Source organism: Podarcis muralis, chromosome 1, assembly GCF_964188315.1.
Source record: "Podarcis muralis chromosome 1, rPodMur119.hap1.1, whole genome shotgun sequence".
Classification (NCBI taxonomy): domain Eukaryota; kingdom Metazoa; phylum Chordata; class Lepidosauria; order Squamata; family Lacertidae; genus Podarcis; species Podarcis muralis.
This window is the reverse complement of record NC_135655.1, coordinates 12,639,112-12,656,512: the sequence shown is the minus strand read 5'-3', so window position 1 is coordinate 12,656,512 and position 17,401 is coordinate 12,639,112. Positions and strand designations below refer to the sequence as shown.

At 46.1% G+C, this 17,401-nt stretch overlaps 1 protein-coding gene across 2 annotated transcripts; it reads right to left on the bottom strand.

Annotated features, from left to right (window-relative positions):
* Positions 1 to 7,310: 7,310 nt before the first annotated feature.
* ZBTB42 (zinc finger and BTB domain containing 42) lies at positions 7,311 to 16,562 on the bottom strand. Of its 2 annotated transcripts, none has more exons than XM_028748298.2 (2): positions 16,054 to 16,562; positions 7,311 to 14,292 (listed from the first exon to the last, which is right to left on the bottom strand). In XM_028748298.2, the coding sequence occupies exon 2, from the start codon at positions 14,276 to 14,278 to the stop codon at positions 12,839 to 12,841; it is 1,440 nt and encodes a 479-aa protein (XP_028604131.2). In that variant the 5' UTR covers positions 14,279 to 14,292; positions 16,054 to 16,562; the 3' UTR covers positions 7,311 to 12,838. The 2 variants fall into 2 exon arrangements, with proteins under 2 accessions (XP_028604131.2, XP_028604043.2); XM_028748210.2 differs by lacking the exon at positions 16,054 to 16,562 and adding an exon at positions 14,953 to 15,473.
* Positions 16,563 to 17,401: the final 839 nt, after the last annotated feature.

Sequence of the window (17,401 nt, the reverse complement as noted above, 5' to 3'; positions counted from 1 at the left end):
AATTGCTGATTTTATATTTACTTTTTTTACATTTCATTTATATAAATGGATTGTGCATTTTTATTGCATATTGCTTTTGATTTTTCTGTAAACCCCCTTGAGCACAGATTTACTTGTGGAACGTGCGGTTTATAAACAAAATGGCAATCAAACCTGCAGACGTCTTCAGGAGAAGCATGGACTCTTAAGAACAGCAGTCCTTTGCCTCAAGGCTACTGCCTACACCAGGGACGGGGAACTCACTCCCACCAGAGGGACAAAGAACCTAGGGTTCTTTTTTTGCTGTTGTTGGGACTCCCAGCTCCCACCTGGCCAATGGCAGGACTCTTGGGGACGATGGGAGGGTGGTAGTTCAACAAAACGGAGAGGGCTTCAGGTTCGGCTTTCTGTGGAAGTTTTAAAGGGAAGGTGGTCAAGGGATAGGAAGACACCTGAGGCAGCTCTCCTTTGTTTCCCACAAACATATTAGGCTAGATTGGTGGGTTCATTGAACAGGGCTTAAGCTCTGAAACTTCCTTTCTTCCCTGAAAGGGGGGCGGGTGCAGGAGCAGATTTTGGTCTTTCAAATTTCAGAGGCCAAAATTCATCACCTGCCCCCAACCTCTTGCCTTTTGTTCTGCTCAACTTGCTACCTCATAGTTGGGCTCCCCTGTAGCGCCCCCACCCCAGGCTCAGGGCCCAGTGTGGCAGAACAGGTCACATTGCCCGAAATCCACCTTGGAGGAGGGGGTATCTGTATCTGATCTCCGCCCTTTTCAACCTTCAGAAAACTTGTAAAGACCTTCAGAAAACTTGTAAAGTTGGAAACAGGAGTTGTTGGGCTCTAAAGTTAAAAATCTGTCCAAAATGTATAATTTATTGTTGGAATGGCATACAAAAGATGAGCAAATTAAATCAGTGATGATAGATTGGGCAAAAGATGTGGAACACAATATAATGTTTGAAGACTGGGAAAGATTGTGGAGAAAAGGGGTCAAGTTCACTGCATGTACGGTGTTAAAGGAAAATATTATGAAAATGATGTATAGATGGTACTTAGCCCCTGTAAAATTAGCAAAGATTTATCATAACGGTGATAATCTATGTTGGAAATGTAAAGAAAAGGAGGGTACCTTTTATCATATGTGGTGGACCTGCCCCAAGGTGAAAGATTTCTGGGAGAAGATTTATAATGAAATGAAAAAAAAATGTTGAAATATACATTTATTAAGAAACCAGAGGCCTTTCTTCTTGGAATAACAGGTTTGGAATTGCCCAAGAAAGATGTTAAACTGTTTTTGTATGCCACAACTGCAGCAAAAAATTTGTTAGCGAAGAATTGTAAAACACAAGAAGTCCCTACAGTGGAGGAATGGCAGATGAAGATGATGGATTTTTTGGAGCTAGCCGACCAGACTGGAAGAGTCCGCGACCAGGAGGAGGAATACCAGGAGGAATGGATGAAATTCAAGGACTATTTAGTTAAATATGTTAAGATAATTTAATTGGAAAAACTTGCAAATTCCAGATAGGCTTAGGATTTAAATATGTAATGTTAGAGATTAATATGTTTAAAGTTAAAATAGAAAGAAAGAAAGAAAGAAAGAAAGAAAGAAAGAAAGGAAGGAAGAAAGAAAGAAAGAGAGAAAGAGAAAGATGTTAAGTGATTAACTTAATTTTATGAGAAAAACGGTTTTGGAAAACTGTTATAATGATATACACTGAAATTCAACTAGGGGGATTCGAGGAAGCCACTTAACAATTACAGATAGGTAGCCGTGTTGGTCTGCCATAGTCAAAACAAAAAAAATTCCTTCCAGTAGCACCTTAAAGACCAACTAAGTTAGTTCTTGGTATGAGCTTTCGTGTGCATGCACACTTCTTCAGATAACCACTTAACAATGTTACTAAGATTGGTTTAAATGAAGTTAAGATGTTTGTTTGTTTGTTTGTTTGTTTGTTTGTTTGTTTGTTTGTTTGTGTTTGTTTGTTTGTTTTTGGAAAAATAATTAAAAATTGAAGAAAAAAAGAGAAAGCGACTTGGCATCTGCGACGAGCCATTTCTGATGTCTCCCAAGGCATTCCGATACATATGGCTTGCACAAAGTTTGTTTAAATTTCATTAACGTGCTAACAACCCAAGTGCAAAGAAAGGTGGAAAGTCTGTAATGGAAAGGAGGAAGAAATAAGGGGAGGAATGCTGCTCAAACTTTGCTTCACAAACCAGAGACTGCGGAGGAACAAGAACAACCGAGCAGTGGAAGAAGAAAAAAGTAGCCACACAGAGCCGGGCAAGAGAAGAGGCCCACTGTGAATTCAAGCAGGTGGCTGAATGTTAACTTTGTCGCAAGTGACCCCCTTACCCTTTGCAAGTGTTGTCAGCTCTGGCGAGCAGAAATTGTTTTTGGCTGGAATCTGGCCCGGCCTCAGATTTTCCTCCTCCTCCTCCTCCTCCGGACTGTGCCAGCCTCCTCTTATGGAGATATTGCAGAAGCTGTCACATGCAAGCACACAAAAGGCCCGGAGAATATTAATGGGTTTCTTTGTTGTTGTTTTGTTCAAACCAGGTTGGCAAGTCTTAATTTTCTAGGGCAAATCACTCTGAAAGGACACAAGCGCCAGCTGTGTGTGCAGAAGTGTGCAGCTGTGCTACAGGAGGGGTGGAACAGCCAAACAGGGAGGGGAAAAGATTACAATAAGCAAATTGTTTTGCGCGCCTCAATTAAAACCGGGTTAGCAAATATTTTTAATGTGGGATGAAAGAAGCCAGTCAGTCGCTTGAGGAGACCTTTGTCTGGCTGCAGGGCGGTGAGCGGTGGAGTGCTGAGGATTTGGGGGGCAGTGCCGAACCACCCCGATATTCTGAGATAATAAAAGGTGGCTTTTAGGCCTCCGGGGCTTCGACAAATCCAGGCAAAGCTTCTCTGGGGTTTAGCTCTGAGCCCATTTGTAAAGGCAAGGGTAAGTTCTGGAAGACGCAGTGAAAGCAGGGGACAGGGGTGCTCTGAACATGTGCAGAGTGCTGCTTTTCTCACTACTGAATCACAGCTTCCTGCTGGTTTCTCAGACTCAACCAACAGACCACATAAGTGGTGCTTGCCTCACGGCGGTGGCAAAAAACCGTTTGCACATTGCCCAGTTCCCTTTTATTTATTTTCTTTAGAGGTCTATGTGCCCCATCTGCCTTCACTACTGCAAGGAAAAGACACAGTTCTTAACTTCATGTTTAAGCCAAGGGAATGAGGGATGAACAGGTGGAGGAAGTTACTAGCTACCTTTCCCCATCTCCCTATAAATGGACCCCAGTCAAACCATATTTAATTATTCCTAGTGCCTCTGACAGGGATGAGGAGACGTCAGGATCGTGGGGTCTGCTTTAGTTTTCGGTTTATTTAATAAAACCCCACAATCCACCAGCTAGAGAAAGACTTAGGCCTCACCCTTGCTATATGCTTAAAGCACTTTGAATTGTGCTTCCTGCGAAGAAACTGTAGTTTAAGGGTGCTGAGAGATGTTAGGAGATTCCCCTCACAGAGCTACAGTTTTCAGAGTGGTTGAACAATTAATTTCCTTCCCAGCAAACTGTGGGAATTGTGGCTCTCTGTGGGAAACAGTTGGGTGTCTTAACAACTCTCAGGGGCAGGGGGACTCATTTTGCTATTTTCCTTGATAAAAAAAGAAAGAAATGGAAGTTGGAAATCCTTGCAGACCAACTCCAGATTGTCAGTAGATCTTGATCTGCCCATCCCTGGGCATAAGTCTGTGAGAACGTGGCTCAGAAAGGAAGATGCTCAAAATGGCGGGAAAGATGAATGGGGGGAAGGAGGGAGGGAAATTGTGGTGACAGTTGAGGGGAAGCCAAAAATGCTGAGGGGAAAGACAATGTGCAGGAAAGACCCGTGGGAGAAGAAAAAGAAGGAACTGAGTGAACGAAGGCATCGTTTATTTTAAACATTTATCCCTGCCCCTCAGAGTGGCTTCCCAGGGGCTGCTTACAAGAACAGAAGCAGTGAAGATTAGGGGGGTGCATTAGATACAAATGAATCCCTGACTGATTCAGAGAGGTTTGGGTCTTGTCCGAGCCAAACTGGCCTCTCTCTGAATCGCCCCAAACTGAGCCTGAGGCCTTCCAAAACATTGTGAGCGGTTTGGAATGGCAGGGGGTGCGGTGAGGACCAAAACAAATCAATCATTGCAGAGTTCGGCTGCAAAATATTGAAACATTTTCCCCCAAGGTTGTGAGGAAAATACCAAGGTTGGAGGAGAGGAGAGGGGAGGGTAGCTGGGTTTTGTGTGCATATTCCGTTTTGTAACCAATAGCGCTCTCTTTTCTTTTGCAGAAGAAACAAGAGCATCAGGGCTCTCCAATCACAGTGTTTTGGAGGAGGGACACTGAAGTAATTTATCCCCTTGTTCTTGTCTGATTTTGTGCTAGTTCAGTTAGTGATGCTTGCTTAGAAAATGCAGGGCATCCACTTCCTTCTGTCTCCGTACCACGTGCCCAAACATCTACCCTTTGTCAAGTCAGCTTTGCGCTCAAGTTTCTGTGACTTTTGGCACCAATTCAGCAGGACGTAAGCCTGAAGCAGCCCCCATCTCATTCATTGTAACTCCGTAGCCCTTGCAACTATTCTCCTGAAATTCTGCAAGTTACTTCGCTAGGAGAAACTCTACAACTTACACTTTTTATTTTTTTACTGAAATTATTGCCCACAAAATTACAGGGAGAGAAGCCAATCCTTTTCAGACTCACCCCCTGCAATAAACTTTCAAAATGTGCAGCAAACATATACCTTGCATCTTCTGAAATGTGGCAACTTTCTTATCAAGGGTCACCCACGTGCCGTATGTTATTTTCATACATGTTGCACACAAAACATGGCAGATAAAATGAATACTTTTTTAATCACCCCCAAATGGAAAAGGAGAACCACTGTAGCTGCCCTTTTGAGCTTTGGCAGTATTCTTCCTCTTCAAAGTGATACCATGCCTGCAAATTTCATCCAATCCTGCCAAGAAGAAGAAACATTATAAAGACCGTTATTTAAAACAATGTTATAGCCACTTGATTTCCACGATAGTCAACAGGGAAGCACAAAGCTTTTCCGTGGACCGTGCAGCCCCCTCCCCCAAGCTGCCCAAAGCGAATCAGGTTGTTTTCTGAGGTGGTAAACCTGGGTCCAAGATGAAGTTTGTGGCCAATGCACATTCCCAATAGGTGACAATAAGGTGTCAAAGCAGGAAATAAAAGCAAATGACTGTAAAGTGTTTCCGGAGGCATCTTTTAAAACGTGGAACTGACATCACAGAGGGCAGTAGGAAAGGTGGCTTGTGGAGAGTACTTCACCAGTGAAGTACTGCAAAATAAAAAAATTCCTTCCAGTAGCAACTTAGAGACCAACAAAGTTTGTTATTGGTATGAGCTTTCGTGTGCATGCACACTTCTTCTGAAGAAGTGTGCATGCACACGAGAGCTCATACCAATAACAAACTTCGTTAGTCTCTAAGATGCTACTGGAAGGATTTTGTTTCGACTATGGCAGACCAACACGGCGACCTACCTGTAACTCCCTACTGCAGAAAGTGTTGCCAGAGGGGCCTTAGAAGATTATCTCAAGTGCATGAACAGGCTCAACCGGAGAAAGGTAGCCCGCTTCCATGTTGGGTAGGGCTTTATAGGTCACTGCCAAATTGGGAGCCTCGCCCTTGTGTTTTATGTTAATGGTAGCTTCTAACAAACTGTATCCAAAGGCCACTCAATGTGCAGCAGTACAAACAATATGGAACTTATTATAGCAGGGTATAACTCTCAACAGTTACACATCTTTGCAGCATAACCAGCTGTGGGTTTGGCATCGGGTCACTCCTGTTTGTGTGTGCATGGCATGGGGTGTTACGTGCAGGGACGCGGGTGGCGCTGGGGTCTAAACCACTGAGCCTCTTGGGCTTGCCGATCGGAAGGCCGGCGGTTCAAATCTCCGCGATGGGGTGAGCTCCCGTTGCTCTGTCCCGGTTCTTGCCAACCAAGCAGTTTGAAAGCATGCCAGTGCAGGTAGATAAATAGGCACCGCTGCGGTGGGAAGGTAAACAGTGTTTCTGTGCGCTCTGATTTCCGTCACGGTGTCCTGTTGCGTCAGTAGTGGTATTTTACAGTGGTACCTCAGGTTAAATACGCTTCAGGTTACAGACTCCGCTAATCCAGAAATAGTGCTTCAGGTTAAGAACTTTGCTTCAGGATGAGAACAGAAATTATGCTCCGGCAGCACGGCAGCAGCGGAAGGCCCCATTAGCTAAAGGGGTGCTTCAGGTTAAGAACAGTTTCAGGTTAAGAACAGACCTCCGGAACGAATTAAGTACGTAACCAGAGGTACCACTGTACTTTACATATTAATTTTATTATTGTGAAAACTTCTGGCCCCGAGGAAAGTAACCACAGTATTAAATCACTCACTGAAGGTAACGAAACTGAAGCTATGTAACTTGTGGCTGGAATTTCGTTTGACAAAGGGGAGGAATTTAGGGCATCGTTCTATTGAACCAGACAGGTAAACAGAGGGAAAGTCTGCCATGAGACACAAAAGGCCATTGGCCTTCAAATGATTATTACAACCCCAGATGTGACCCAGGATGGATTTCATACCAACGGCACCACCAACTGTGAAATTTTTTTAATGGAGGAATAAGGCAGACTCAAAAGGTTCAAGGTTTGTTTTGTTTGCAGGCAGGAACAAGATAAAGGGCATCGCTTCACCCATCTCTTTAGCTGTACACATGCATCAAGAAAGAGAGGGGGCAATTTTGCAATCACATGTATCATTCAGGGAGCTACAGGTGGCTCTAGCTTCTTAGAATCAGAGTTGGAAGGGACCATGAGGGTCATTTAGTTCAACCCTGTGCAGTGCAAGAATCTTTTGCCCAACATGGGACTCGAATCCACAACCCTGCAATTCAAGAGTCTCATGCTCTACTGAATGAACCATCTCAGTTCTTGAAAGTGCATATTCAGGAACAAACCTAGCCTTGCCTCTGCATAATACGTGAAATGCTCCATCTTTACATATTGTTTGAGGGGAGGTTAAACACATAGATTAGCCTCTTTCAACCTTAGGGTCCCCAGATATTGTTGGACTACAACTCCCATCATCCCTTGCTTAGGAGGATCAGTGGTCAGGGATGATGGGAGTTGTAGTCCGAGAGTATCCGGGGACCCAAAGTTGAAATAGATCCTCAGTGGGGAAAGTAAGGGGGGGGGGGGAATAATGGTTAAATCCCAAGTGCCTTCCAACTTAATTTCTCCTCCGCCATGAATTTTTAGAACAAGAAGAAAAGGATTTCTTTTGTAACTCTAACATGTTTTATTTAATAAAGACAGCAGTTCTAATCACGATTGTCACAGTTTCTTTTTTTCCTTTTCTTAAAACAGCACATATCAACACACAATTGCAAAAAAAAACTTGAGAGAAAAACTCCACACGGAAACTAAACATGAAGGGAAAACTGTCAACGCCTTTTTTTGTATATATATGCGATTGTCGACACTAAGCTAAACACAGCATAGACCTAACACTGGGGGTAGGGTGGGGGAAATAGTTCACTATAAAACAGTGAAAGAACTTTTTTATATATAAAATATAGCTCATTCCAATAGCTTTTCTACATACTGTATACTATAAAAAACTCTCCCACAAAAAATTAGTGTCTTTAAATATACATATTTGACTCTGAACTGCATCAAAATTAAAAGCAATTAAAAATAACTGATTTATCTTTCTCTCTTATCCTTCTTCTTTCAAAACGTTTTTTTTCTTCTTCACAGTATCGGTTTGGAGCATAAGACAAATCCAGTGTTTTGTTTAAGTAAAGCAGTTTATCGCGGTAAAATCCTGACTCGGGATGAAATCAAAACCGAGAATGAGAGTCGAAAAGGACTTTCCAATTATGCTCTTTGCAAGGCAGAACAGCTGCTGCATAATAATGAAGACACCTCAATGTGCAAGGTTTTAGTACTTTCCTGTAGAGTAAGGAACCTTTTTTTCAAACAAACAAACATGCTCAGAACTATTGCAACCTTAAAAAAAAAAAAAACACAACCCAAAGAACAAACAGAAGTAATCTCAAAAGTGCAAACTTCTTTTTTTAAAAAAAAACAAAACAAATAAAACACCAACCCAGAAAAGTTGGGAGAGAGAACAATAAAAAAGACAATGCTTCGACAATTCATTTAAGGTGGGCACACCTGTCACCTTCATCCCCTCCCCACTGCAGCCCAATGCATGCCCCTTGCTAAAAAGTTCAAGATTCCTAGACAACACTCAGATGCAAACTCTTTTCAACCCTCTAATACACCAGCAGACTCCAATGGTGTCATATGGCACTTCTAAAAAAAATTAAAATTAAAATCCTTCTACAAAAATACCAGGAGGAGGAAGAAGCAAACATGTACCCCAATCCAGAGACCTAGGCACATTCACTGTCCTGTTCATTACAACAGGAGGTGGAGATCCACTTGGAAGAAGCATCTCACCTCTGCCGACAGGTGTTTTAGGACTGCAACTGGTCCAAAACTTTTGCAAAGCACCAGGCTGGCTATTGCAGTTAACAAAGATTCCATGTGCACACTGGAATTCTCACTGGGATGAGGAAATGAACAGCCCTACATTCTACGCACCGATTCACACGTTCTCGCTTCTTAAACATGTAAAGAAATAAAATTAAATTTACACAGAGATTTCAAGCCTGTTATTCTGGAAAAAAAAAAGCTCAAAGTAAGCATTCCATTAAAAAAAAAAATCTAATAAATACCGTATCAAGTATCATCAGGAGGAAGAAAAATATATTTATATAACTTAAAAGTTTAAAACAGAAAAGAAATAACTTAATTTTTGAAAGTTTTGTTCAGTGCTATTTCCAATCCAAGGTTTTTTTGGGGGTGGGGGGTGGGGGAAGGGGGAACATGAAGTAAGACCACAGTACCATAGTCACATATCTCAGGCATGTACTGCTCTGACATGCCTCACATACGTTAGCAAGAATATTTGTACAGTAACAAATGAATTCCATTTAGACGTTTTATAAATAGAAGTAAAAATTCACATTATATGTGCGCTCGTAATTTAAGAGAGGAATAGGAAAGGAACTGCAACCCGTCAGTTTTTATCTGCAGAAAAGGGAGTTGCTTCCCTCACAATTCCACCACCACACTACCTCAAATAGTGTTTCTATAATGATATTAATATTGCTCCTTCATAGCATAACTTCCTAAATACATTGGATAGGAACTAACAGGGAAGACATGTGTACAGGAGAAAGAAAACCACATGCACAGAGCTATGCATTTGTTCTGGTAGTTGAAGAGGCAAGTCTCTTTTTAAATCTCAGAGGGTTGTCTCTTCAGTAGTGAGAACTTTTGTGGCAAAAATCAAAGAAGGCTTTGAGTGAGCACCTCATCCCCTCCCGTGGCGTCATGTCCCCTCTGGGCAGGGGTGGTGGTTTCCCATTAATTAGAAATGCAGGACTATGTTGTCTTATTCTGCAGGATAACATAACATGCCCTTTAGGGCAAATTATTTCAGTGCTTCCATAATATTAAAGAAAACCCATGAAAATTCCAAATGAGATGGTTTTCACTTTAAGAGAATCCGAAAACATCCGTAAATTTGACTTGGCAATCCTTCTACAGTCCCATTCACTAGATGCCAATGCCACAGAATTACATTCAAGTGCAATCTTTTTTCTTTCTTTTTTCAAAGTTTCGCGTATGCAAAAATATACATTGAATGGATTTAAGAAGGCATAACCTGATACGTAATGACGTTACTAGAAAGACATTCTGGAATTAGGCAGAAATATGTTGAAGTAACACCCCAGATTTGTTCCAACTCTACAGCGTTTCAATCTCTCTTAACCAAAGGAAAAAGGAACCCGCACTCCCAAAACAATGCGACAAAGCTTTGCTTGTCTGGAGTGAACCATGTGAATGGCCAAGTGGAACTTGGCTAAATCTGACCCTACGGATAACAAACAGTTAATATCACCAGGAGCAAAACAAAAAGCAATGTAAGAAAAAAACATTGGGGAAATTTAAAACTTTTAACATAGTGTAAATCCTCAATTGAGTGTAAGCCATTTCCAACTCTATGGAACAAGAACGTGCATCACACAAAAAGACTTCTCCAGAACACGGCAGACATCCTAGTAGTTTTGAAATGCTGAATGTTTCTTTTTCAAGAAACGGCCCTTCAAACTGCCTGCACACTGCAAAAAAAACCAACCACCCTTAAATAGCATTCCCACCCCCCTTGAAGAAATGATAGTGATGGCACCTTCCCTTACTCCGACCCCCTGATTCCAACTTCCTCTGGGCCCCATCTGAGCCCACCCTCTCTCCCCACGCTTCCCCCCACCAGCTGTTCCGACCAGATGTGTTCTCTACAAGGGTCAAGCGAGGCCCGGTGAGTTCAAGGGCGCAGGGTGGAGGGATGAAAAGAAAAGCAAGAAATAAAAAGCGGCGCTCTGTTTCCTGATTAGTGTCCTATTTCTGACTTGCAGATGCTCTTAAAGGAGCCAACCCCCCATGCTAAGAGAGAGGGAGAAAGCAGAGAGAGAGAGAGAGAGAGAGAGAGAGAGAGAGAGAGCGCGCACGCAAGAATATACATGCCTCTGTGCACTCAACAGGAGCATTTGCACGCACACAAACAATTCAGTGTGCATGGCAGTACATTCACCAGCTTAGCTTGCTGCTCAAAACTGGAAAAGGGGCAGGTGAGCCACAAAAATAATAATAATAATAATAATAATTAAAAACAGAACAACCGGTTCTGTTCCTATGCCTTTAACCGTAAGTCTGAAATGCATGGGCTAAACATTAGCAACTGCTAATTCATCTTTCGTGGCAGGAGTTAAATGGTACCAGCTCATAATGCACTCTTGGCTAAACTGGCACACCTATGTTTCGGACCACCGCTCCTGTCTGGGGCTGATGGAAACTGCAGGCCTAAACACCTGGAGGGTGCCAGGTTGGCTGAGGATGTGCTAACAGCTGTAGGAGAAACTACAGGTGTATGAGGCAGCTACATGGGGAGGCATGGTTCACAGGTAGCACCCCCAACTTATGCCCCAAGGGAAGGCAGGTGCAACTGCAAGAGGAATGGGTGGAGATTCAGGTATCCCTACCTACTTTCACAAGAAGATGCCACCATCACAGAATGGGGAAAGCTCAATAGCTCCCCATCTTTCTCCCTTACACAAACCATGCCTGCTATTCACCAAGGAATGGAGATGATGGAATCTTTTGGTGGATTGGTGCCTCTGACCAATGGGCACCCAGGAAGGGGAACAAGGCCTTCTCAAGGCCAGATCCAAGAGGGCATTTACTTGCAAGAAAGCGGCTTTTGTTAGAAGCAAAAACTGGAGAGCTCTTATTAATAGAGGGATGCGGTTTTTACTAAGGTGGCACAGTTAGGATGTCTGCACCTCACTAAGTATCTTTTCTCATGGCACATCAAAACTTCATGAATTGAGGCCTTTGCAGGCAGGCCTCAGCCAAACACCTGCCTGCTCCTTTTTTGTAGCACAAAATGGCTTCTCTGCATGGAGGCCAGGTTTACATTCACAGTTCTGCACAAGGTGAGCGACAGGTAGGGTTAACAAGATGCAAAGGAGCAGAGGGTCTCCTGCACCTTTAATAGTTGGGTAGAAGGGGGAATTCCAGAGGCATGCAACTATTAAAGGCACAAGAGCTCCAAATCCTTTCCCCGCTGACCACCTAGCCATAGGGCACACCCACTCCACGCTGGGGTCATTTGTGAACCAGGCCTGAGAGATGACGCCCCACAGGTTGAAATATTTCAGCACCATTCACTAGAATTGCAAACCTCCCCCCCTAAAAAAAAAAAAATGGAAGGGGGGGAAAGAGCAGCAAAGTGAGAGCTTAAGTTAGTAGGACCAGTTTCCAAATACAGAACACTTTTTCTGTAATAGTCAAGAGATTTTGCAGGATGGCCCTACATTGATTTCCACTGTTGTTCTACTGTGTTTTTAGTACGTTGGGAGCCGCCCAGAGTGGCTTCTGCTACCCAGTCGGATAGGTGGCATGTAAGTAATAAAATTGTTGTTGTTGTTATTATTATTATTATTCCAGACCCAAGTTAGTCTAAGATTCTAGATAGTCCCCATGAAGCACAAGCCTTTGTCCCAGCCATCACTTTCACACTGCCTGAAGTTCTATTTGTCTGGAACATATTAAAAAGGTTGAATCAAAAAAGTTACATCCAGAGTGGGAGAGAAACTCAGGCCAATGCGTTCCAAAACTGCCTACTTGATGCACCTGCAACAGAGAGATGAACGATAATTTTTTTTTTTGGGGGGGGGGGGAGGCGGCTCCTATATAGGCAGCACACTCTGTCCTACCTAAACTGCCGTTTGGGATCAAAGTTCACACCTCTCTCATTCTCTCTCCAATTCCTTTTAAACTTGCAGAGGGTGCAAGAGAACACCCTCAAAACCAGCAGGGCAAAACATACCTGTAGCATCAGAACAACCCACTTGGCACAGACCAATTAGGCCAATCAACTGGATTAAATCAGCTTCTATCCAAAGGATTTTGGATTAAGCTATCTACAGATTAAGATTCATTTTACCTGCCACACACAGAAAAACAACAACAGAACGTTAAGTGTCACCACCGCTGCTGGCCTAAGGTGGGCCAGGGTGGGAGGGGTAGAACCAATGTTGCCTCTCCCCCCCCCCGGCAATGAAATGTAGACCTACATTATTTTCCACCCTCCTTCCCCGTATCATTTGCCCAAGCGAACCGGCATGAAGAGCAGACGGGTGTCTTTTGAAACGACAACAACCTCCCTCAAACCACCAGTGACTTTACAAGGCCACAATGAAATTTGCGGATGTGTCTGTACAAATCCCCGGACTGCGTGAAGCGTCTCTCGCACCACTTGCAGCCGTGCGGCTTCTCTCTGGTGTGCACCACTGCGTGGCGGCTGAGGTTATGGGAGTACTGGAAGCTCTTGCCGCACTGGCCGCAGGTGTACGGCTTCTCCCCGGAGTGAGTCCTCTCGTGCCTCTTCAGCGTGTACATGCAGGAGAAGGTCTTGCCGCACAGAGTACAGGTGGGCACCGACCCGTCCGGAGAGAGCCTGGTCCGAGAGCCGTCCTTGTCTCGGAAGTGGGAGCTGAGGTGGAGCTGCAGGACGTGCGGGCTGGGGAAGACTTTGCTGCAGAGCGGGCAGATGCAAATGTGCCCAGTTGGCACCACGACCCCCGAGGATGAGACGTCGGAAGAGGCCATGTCGTCCTCGCTCGCCTCCCGCTCCTGGTCGACGTCTTCCTCCGGCGTCACGGGAGCGTCCCCGTTGCTGGCAACAAACATGGTCCCCAGCCCTAGGGCCAGGCTCTGGCCAGAATTCCCAAAGCCCTGGCTTTCTAGGCCCCTCTCCTCACCGTCTTCCCCGTCCGACAGAGACTCTTCTTCGTCTTTGACAAAGGGCTCGCTCCCCTGCCGCGGTGGCCCGTCGGCAGCCAGCTGCCCAAAGATGTAGGAAGGCTGGAAGCCATCTCGCCCTGACAGGGGCTTGAAAGACAGGTCTAAAGCACACTCGGCCTCCCTCAAAGCCAAGGGGTGGCGAGGAGGTCTTTGGGACGCAGGTCCCGCCAAACTGCTGACATTCGCCCTTGCTTTTTCAGCTGCCACGGTGTCCAATTCTGCCTCGCCTAACACGGAGCCGGCGAGATCGGGAGACCAGCCTGGGTAACTGCTGCCCTTATCCTTTCCAGCAGAACGTTCATATTCTGCAGCAATCATTTTGTATTTCTCTCCGGGGCTGAACTCGCCGTGCCCCAAGGGTACTCCGTCATCCAGGACCCGGGCGTCCTTCTCCAAATGGGCCCCGCCGCTGCCGTTCGTCTTCTCGTCCACGCACAATTCCTTATCTTTCAGCTTGCCCTTGCAGACTTTCACAATGTCGTACATGTGTAGATAGCTGGCTGCGGCGAGCACATCCTCGACCGGGAGGCTGCTGAACTCCAGCTTGCCTTGGTACATGAATTCGAGGAGCAAGCCGAAGGCCGGGGCGGTGACGATGTCACTGTTCAGATGCACAATGTCCCTTTTGTCTAGCTGGTCCCTGTAGAAAAGATGGAAGTACATGCTGCAAGAGGCGAGGACCGCTCTGTGGGCTCGGAACTGAGCGTCTCCAACTAAAACAGTGCAGTCACACAGGAAGCCCTGGTGACGCTGCTGACTCAGACACTGCAGCAACTGCCGGCTATGGTCTGGAAACTCCATTCTTCCTTCATAACCTGTTCAAAAACAGGAAAAACTTGAATGCTACTATAAAAGCCACAGGCCTCCTGAAGCAGCTGTTAACAAACAAACAAGAGTGGCTGGAGGGGGGGGGGTTAAACTAGAGCCTTGGAGATAACAGTTCAACTGTTCATCGTCTATCATTTCTGTTTGAATTGCTTAAAAAGAGAGAGTGAGATGCCTCCCACACCAGAACACCTGCTTCAAAAACAGGAAAAACTTGACTCTTAAGTAAACCAAAGCTTCTAAAGGAAGTAACGCCCCCAACCTTTGTCTTAACAGCAATCAGCTTTAGAGGAAGGGAGAGGAGACTTTGCTTTTTTGTGCATTCCTGGAAATCTTAACTTTGGGACACCGCCCCCCCCCCCCGTAGCTATTTTATATATTAAAAGTGTACACACAGTTTTACAAAAACAAGTGCATTTTGCACCCTCCACCCCCCTGCAAATACCTTCATTCGTGAATAATCATACACACACAGTCTTTTTTTTAACAAAAAGATAATCTTCCCACTTAAAAAAGAAAACCAGCATTTCATATCTATCTATAGATTGCCCTGGAAGTTATTCAAAAAAAAAAAAGGCACCTACACACACCCCAAACAAACTGCAATAAGACTCCTTTAAGTTGGTAGGTAGTTTCTTAAGACACCTTACCTTGAACAGCTGCTGAGCAGGGGGTTGAAGGGCTCATTTGGAGAAAGAAAATACAGTCTCCTTTCTCCCCCCCCCCCACGTCCCCCCACAAAAGAGTTATGGAAGAACTCAAGCTCGTTTGGGTTTCTGTTTTGTTTTCCCCCCTCCTTGCCTTTCCAAGTGGGTGATCACCCAAGGGACTGGGAAGATCAGGGGTTTTCTGCTAGCCAGTAACGGAAGAAAGCTTGTATGTGTGTGAAAAAAGAGTGGGGGGGGGGAGAGAAGAGAGGAGCGAGGAGCGAATGGGAGGGAGTGCTCCGTTTGCTAATTACACCGCAAGCTGGAAAGTCAGCTGCTCTGACTTCACTGCGATGGAAATGCAACCTCCAGCTGTGCCCCTTTTAATGCCATATGTTACTTCAAATCTAACTACCAGCCAACCACAGCTTGCTGCCTTTTAAAGTTCCAACAACCGCCCCCCCCCCCCAATTATAGCCATCTATTAAATCTCAAACTTAAACTGAGCGAGTCCTTCCCTCCTTCAAAATCCTGCCGCCGCCACTACCCTCCTCCTCCACCACCACCACCACCCCGGGAAAAGTTACTTAAATAACAAATCGTATTACTCGAAATGGAGGACATAACCGCTTGACCTTTGGAGAGGTGCGGGGCGCAGCAGCCGGAGGAGCTGAAAGTTCGGCACTTGCAGTTTGAAAACTTTTTCCGGGGGGGGGGGTGTTCAAGGGGGGGGGCAAACCACACACACACATATATCTTAGATCCTTCCTTCGGCTGCTCTCCCCACAGCCGCCGCCGCCGCCAGACTTCTTTACAACTTTTTGAAGCCAACCCGCTGAGCTCTCGGCCCCCTTTGTGCTCCGAAGCGCAGCCCCAAAGCGCACGGATCCGCGTGCAATCCAAGCAGCCAGGAAGAGCGGGGTGGGGGCTGCTTAGCTTTGGAAAGGTGGAGTGCGCGGAGGAAGGGGGGAAGAGAGAAATCTCGAGCTACCCACCAGCACCGCCGCAGGCTCCCCCCCCCCCACCCGGCCTTTAAAAGCAATGGAGAAAGTGCAGCAACCACAACACAACACACGCGCAGAGCAGACTAAGCGTTTTACTCACCAGCCTGGCTGGGTGTTGCTCAGGGGTGCCGCTGGAGATCTGCATGTGCGCCGCTCTCTCCCTCTTGCTCTTCCCCACCCCGACAACTCCGCTCCCCAAACTCCGAGCCTCTCCCCCCCAGATGTGTGTGTGCATGCGCGCGCGCGTGTATGTGTGCGCGCGCCTCGCCTCCCCACCGTCCGGGTTGCTCCGCGCGCTGTTTCTTGTTGCTGGCAACCCAGCAGCGGTGCAGCGCTCCTGTGTGTGTTGCGAAGCAGGTTGTTAGCCAGAGCGCTCTCGCGATACTTTCCCTGCATATGGGGGAGTGTGTGTGTCTGTGTGCATGCTGGTGTGTGCATATGTCTCTCTCTATTTTCCCCTTTAGTTCTGTGCGCTCTTTCTTGTTCTCTCTCTCTTCCCCCCAGTTCACACACAATAGCACTCTGGCGGCGGCGGCTACAGCGACTGACGCCTCCGCGCCCCGTGGACGCCGCTGTCTGCTGCTCGCAACCCGGAAAAAAATACATTAAAAAAAAAATCCAACCCCCACCCAGCCGCTCCACTCCCTCCCTCCCCCCGCCTTAGTCGCCAGACTGCCAGGGCTTCTGTTCTGGGCAGCGGCAACAGCAGCTGCTGTTGCGTCCTCAGCTGCTGCTTTGCATTTGTAAATCCTCCTCTCTCGCTTCTCTCTCTCTCCCCCCTCCCTTGTTTTTCCTTCCCTTTACCCTTCCCCCCCCCGCCCGCGTCCCGATCCCAACTCTCCAGCTGCTGCAGCAGAGGCTTGGAGGAGGAAAGTGCTTGCTGTGTCCTTGCGGCTACGGCGCGTCCAGACATCCAGTGGCGCTCTCTCTTAATGCAAACTCTCTGCTATAGCTTAGCAAAAAAAAAAAGGGGGGGGGTTGAAGAAAAGGAGGTGGAGAGGGTTGGAAAGAAAATACAGCGAGGAGTCCCTCGGCAATGTTTTGGAAAGAAAAAACAGCGAGGAGGCCTCTTTAAGCATGCAAAAAAGATTTTTTTGCAGTATGCAAATTATTTGTTTTTGCAACACTGTCCGGACTTTAAAAAAAAGTGGGGCGGGACTGGACTGCGTTTGCAGGGACTTTGGAAGAAAGCGGGCGCAGCCTGTTTGCAAGCGCGAATGAAGGGGGACAACTGCTAAGACGACTCCTACACGCTCCCGCGTTAGCAAGCAACCGCAAGAAAACGTGCGGCGAAATAACACAGGCCGGCGATATGAATTTGAGCCTTGGGATTCTCCTTGGGCGCGTTGCTTTCCATCGGTTTTTCGCTTCTTGGGGAACCAGTTGCGGAGCCGTTGCGCGCGGGAGGCTGTGTTTTGTTGTGTTTTGGCGTTGAGTGCGCTTACTCG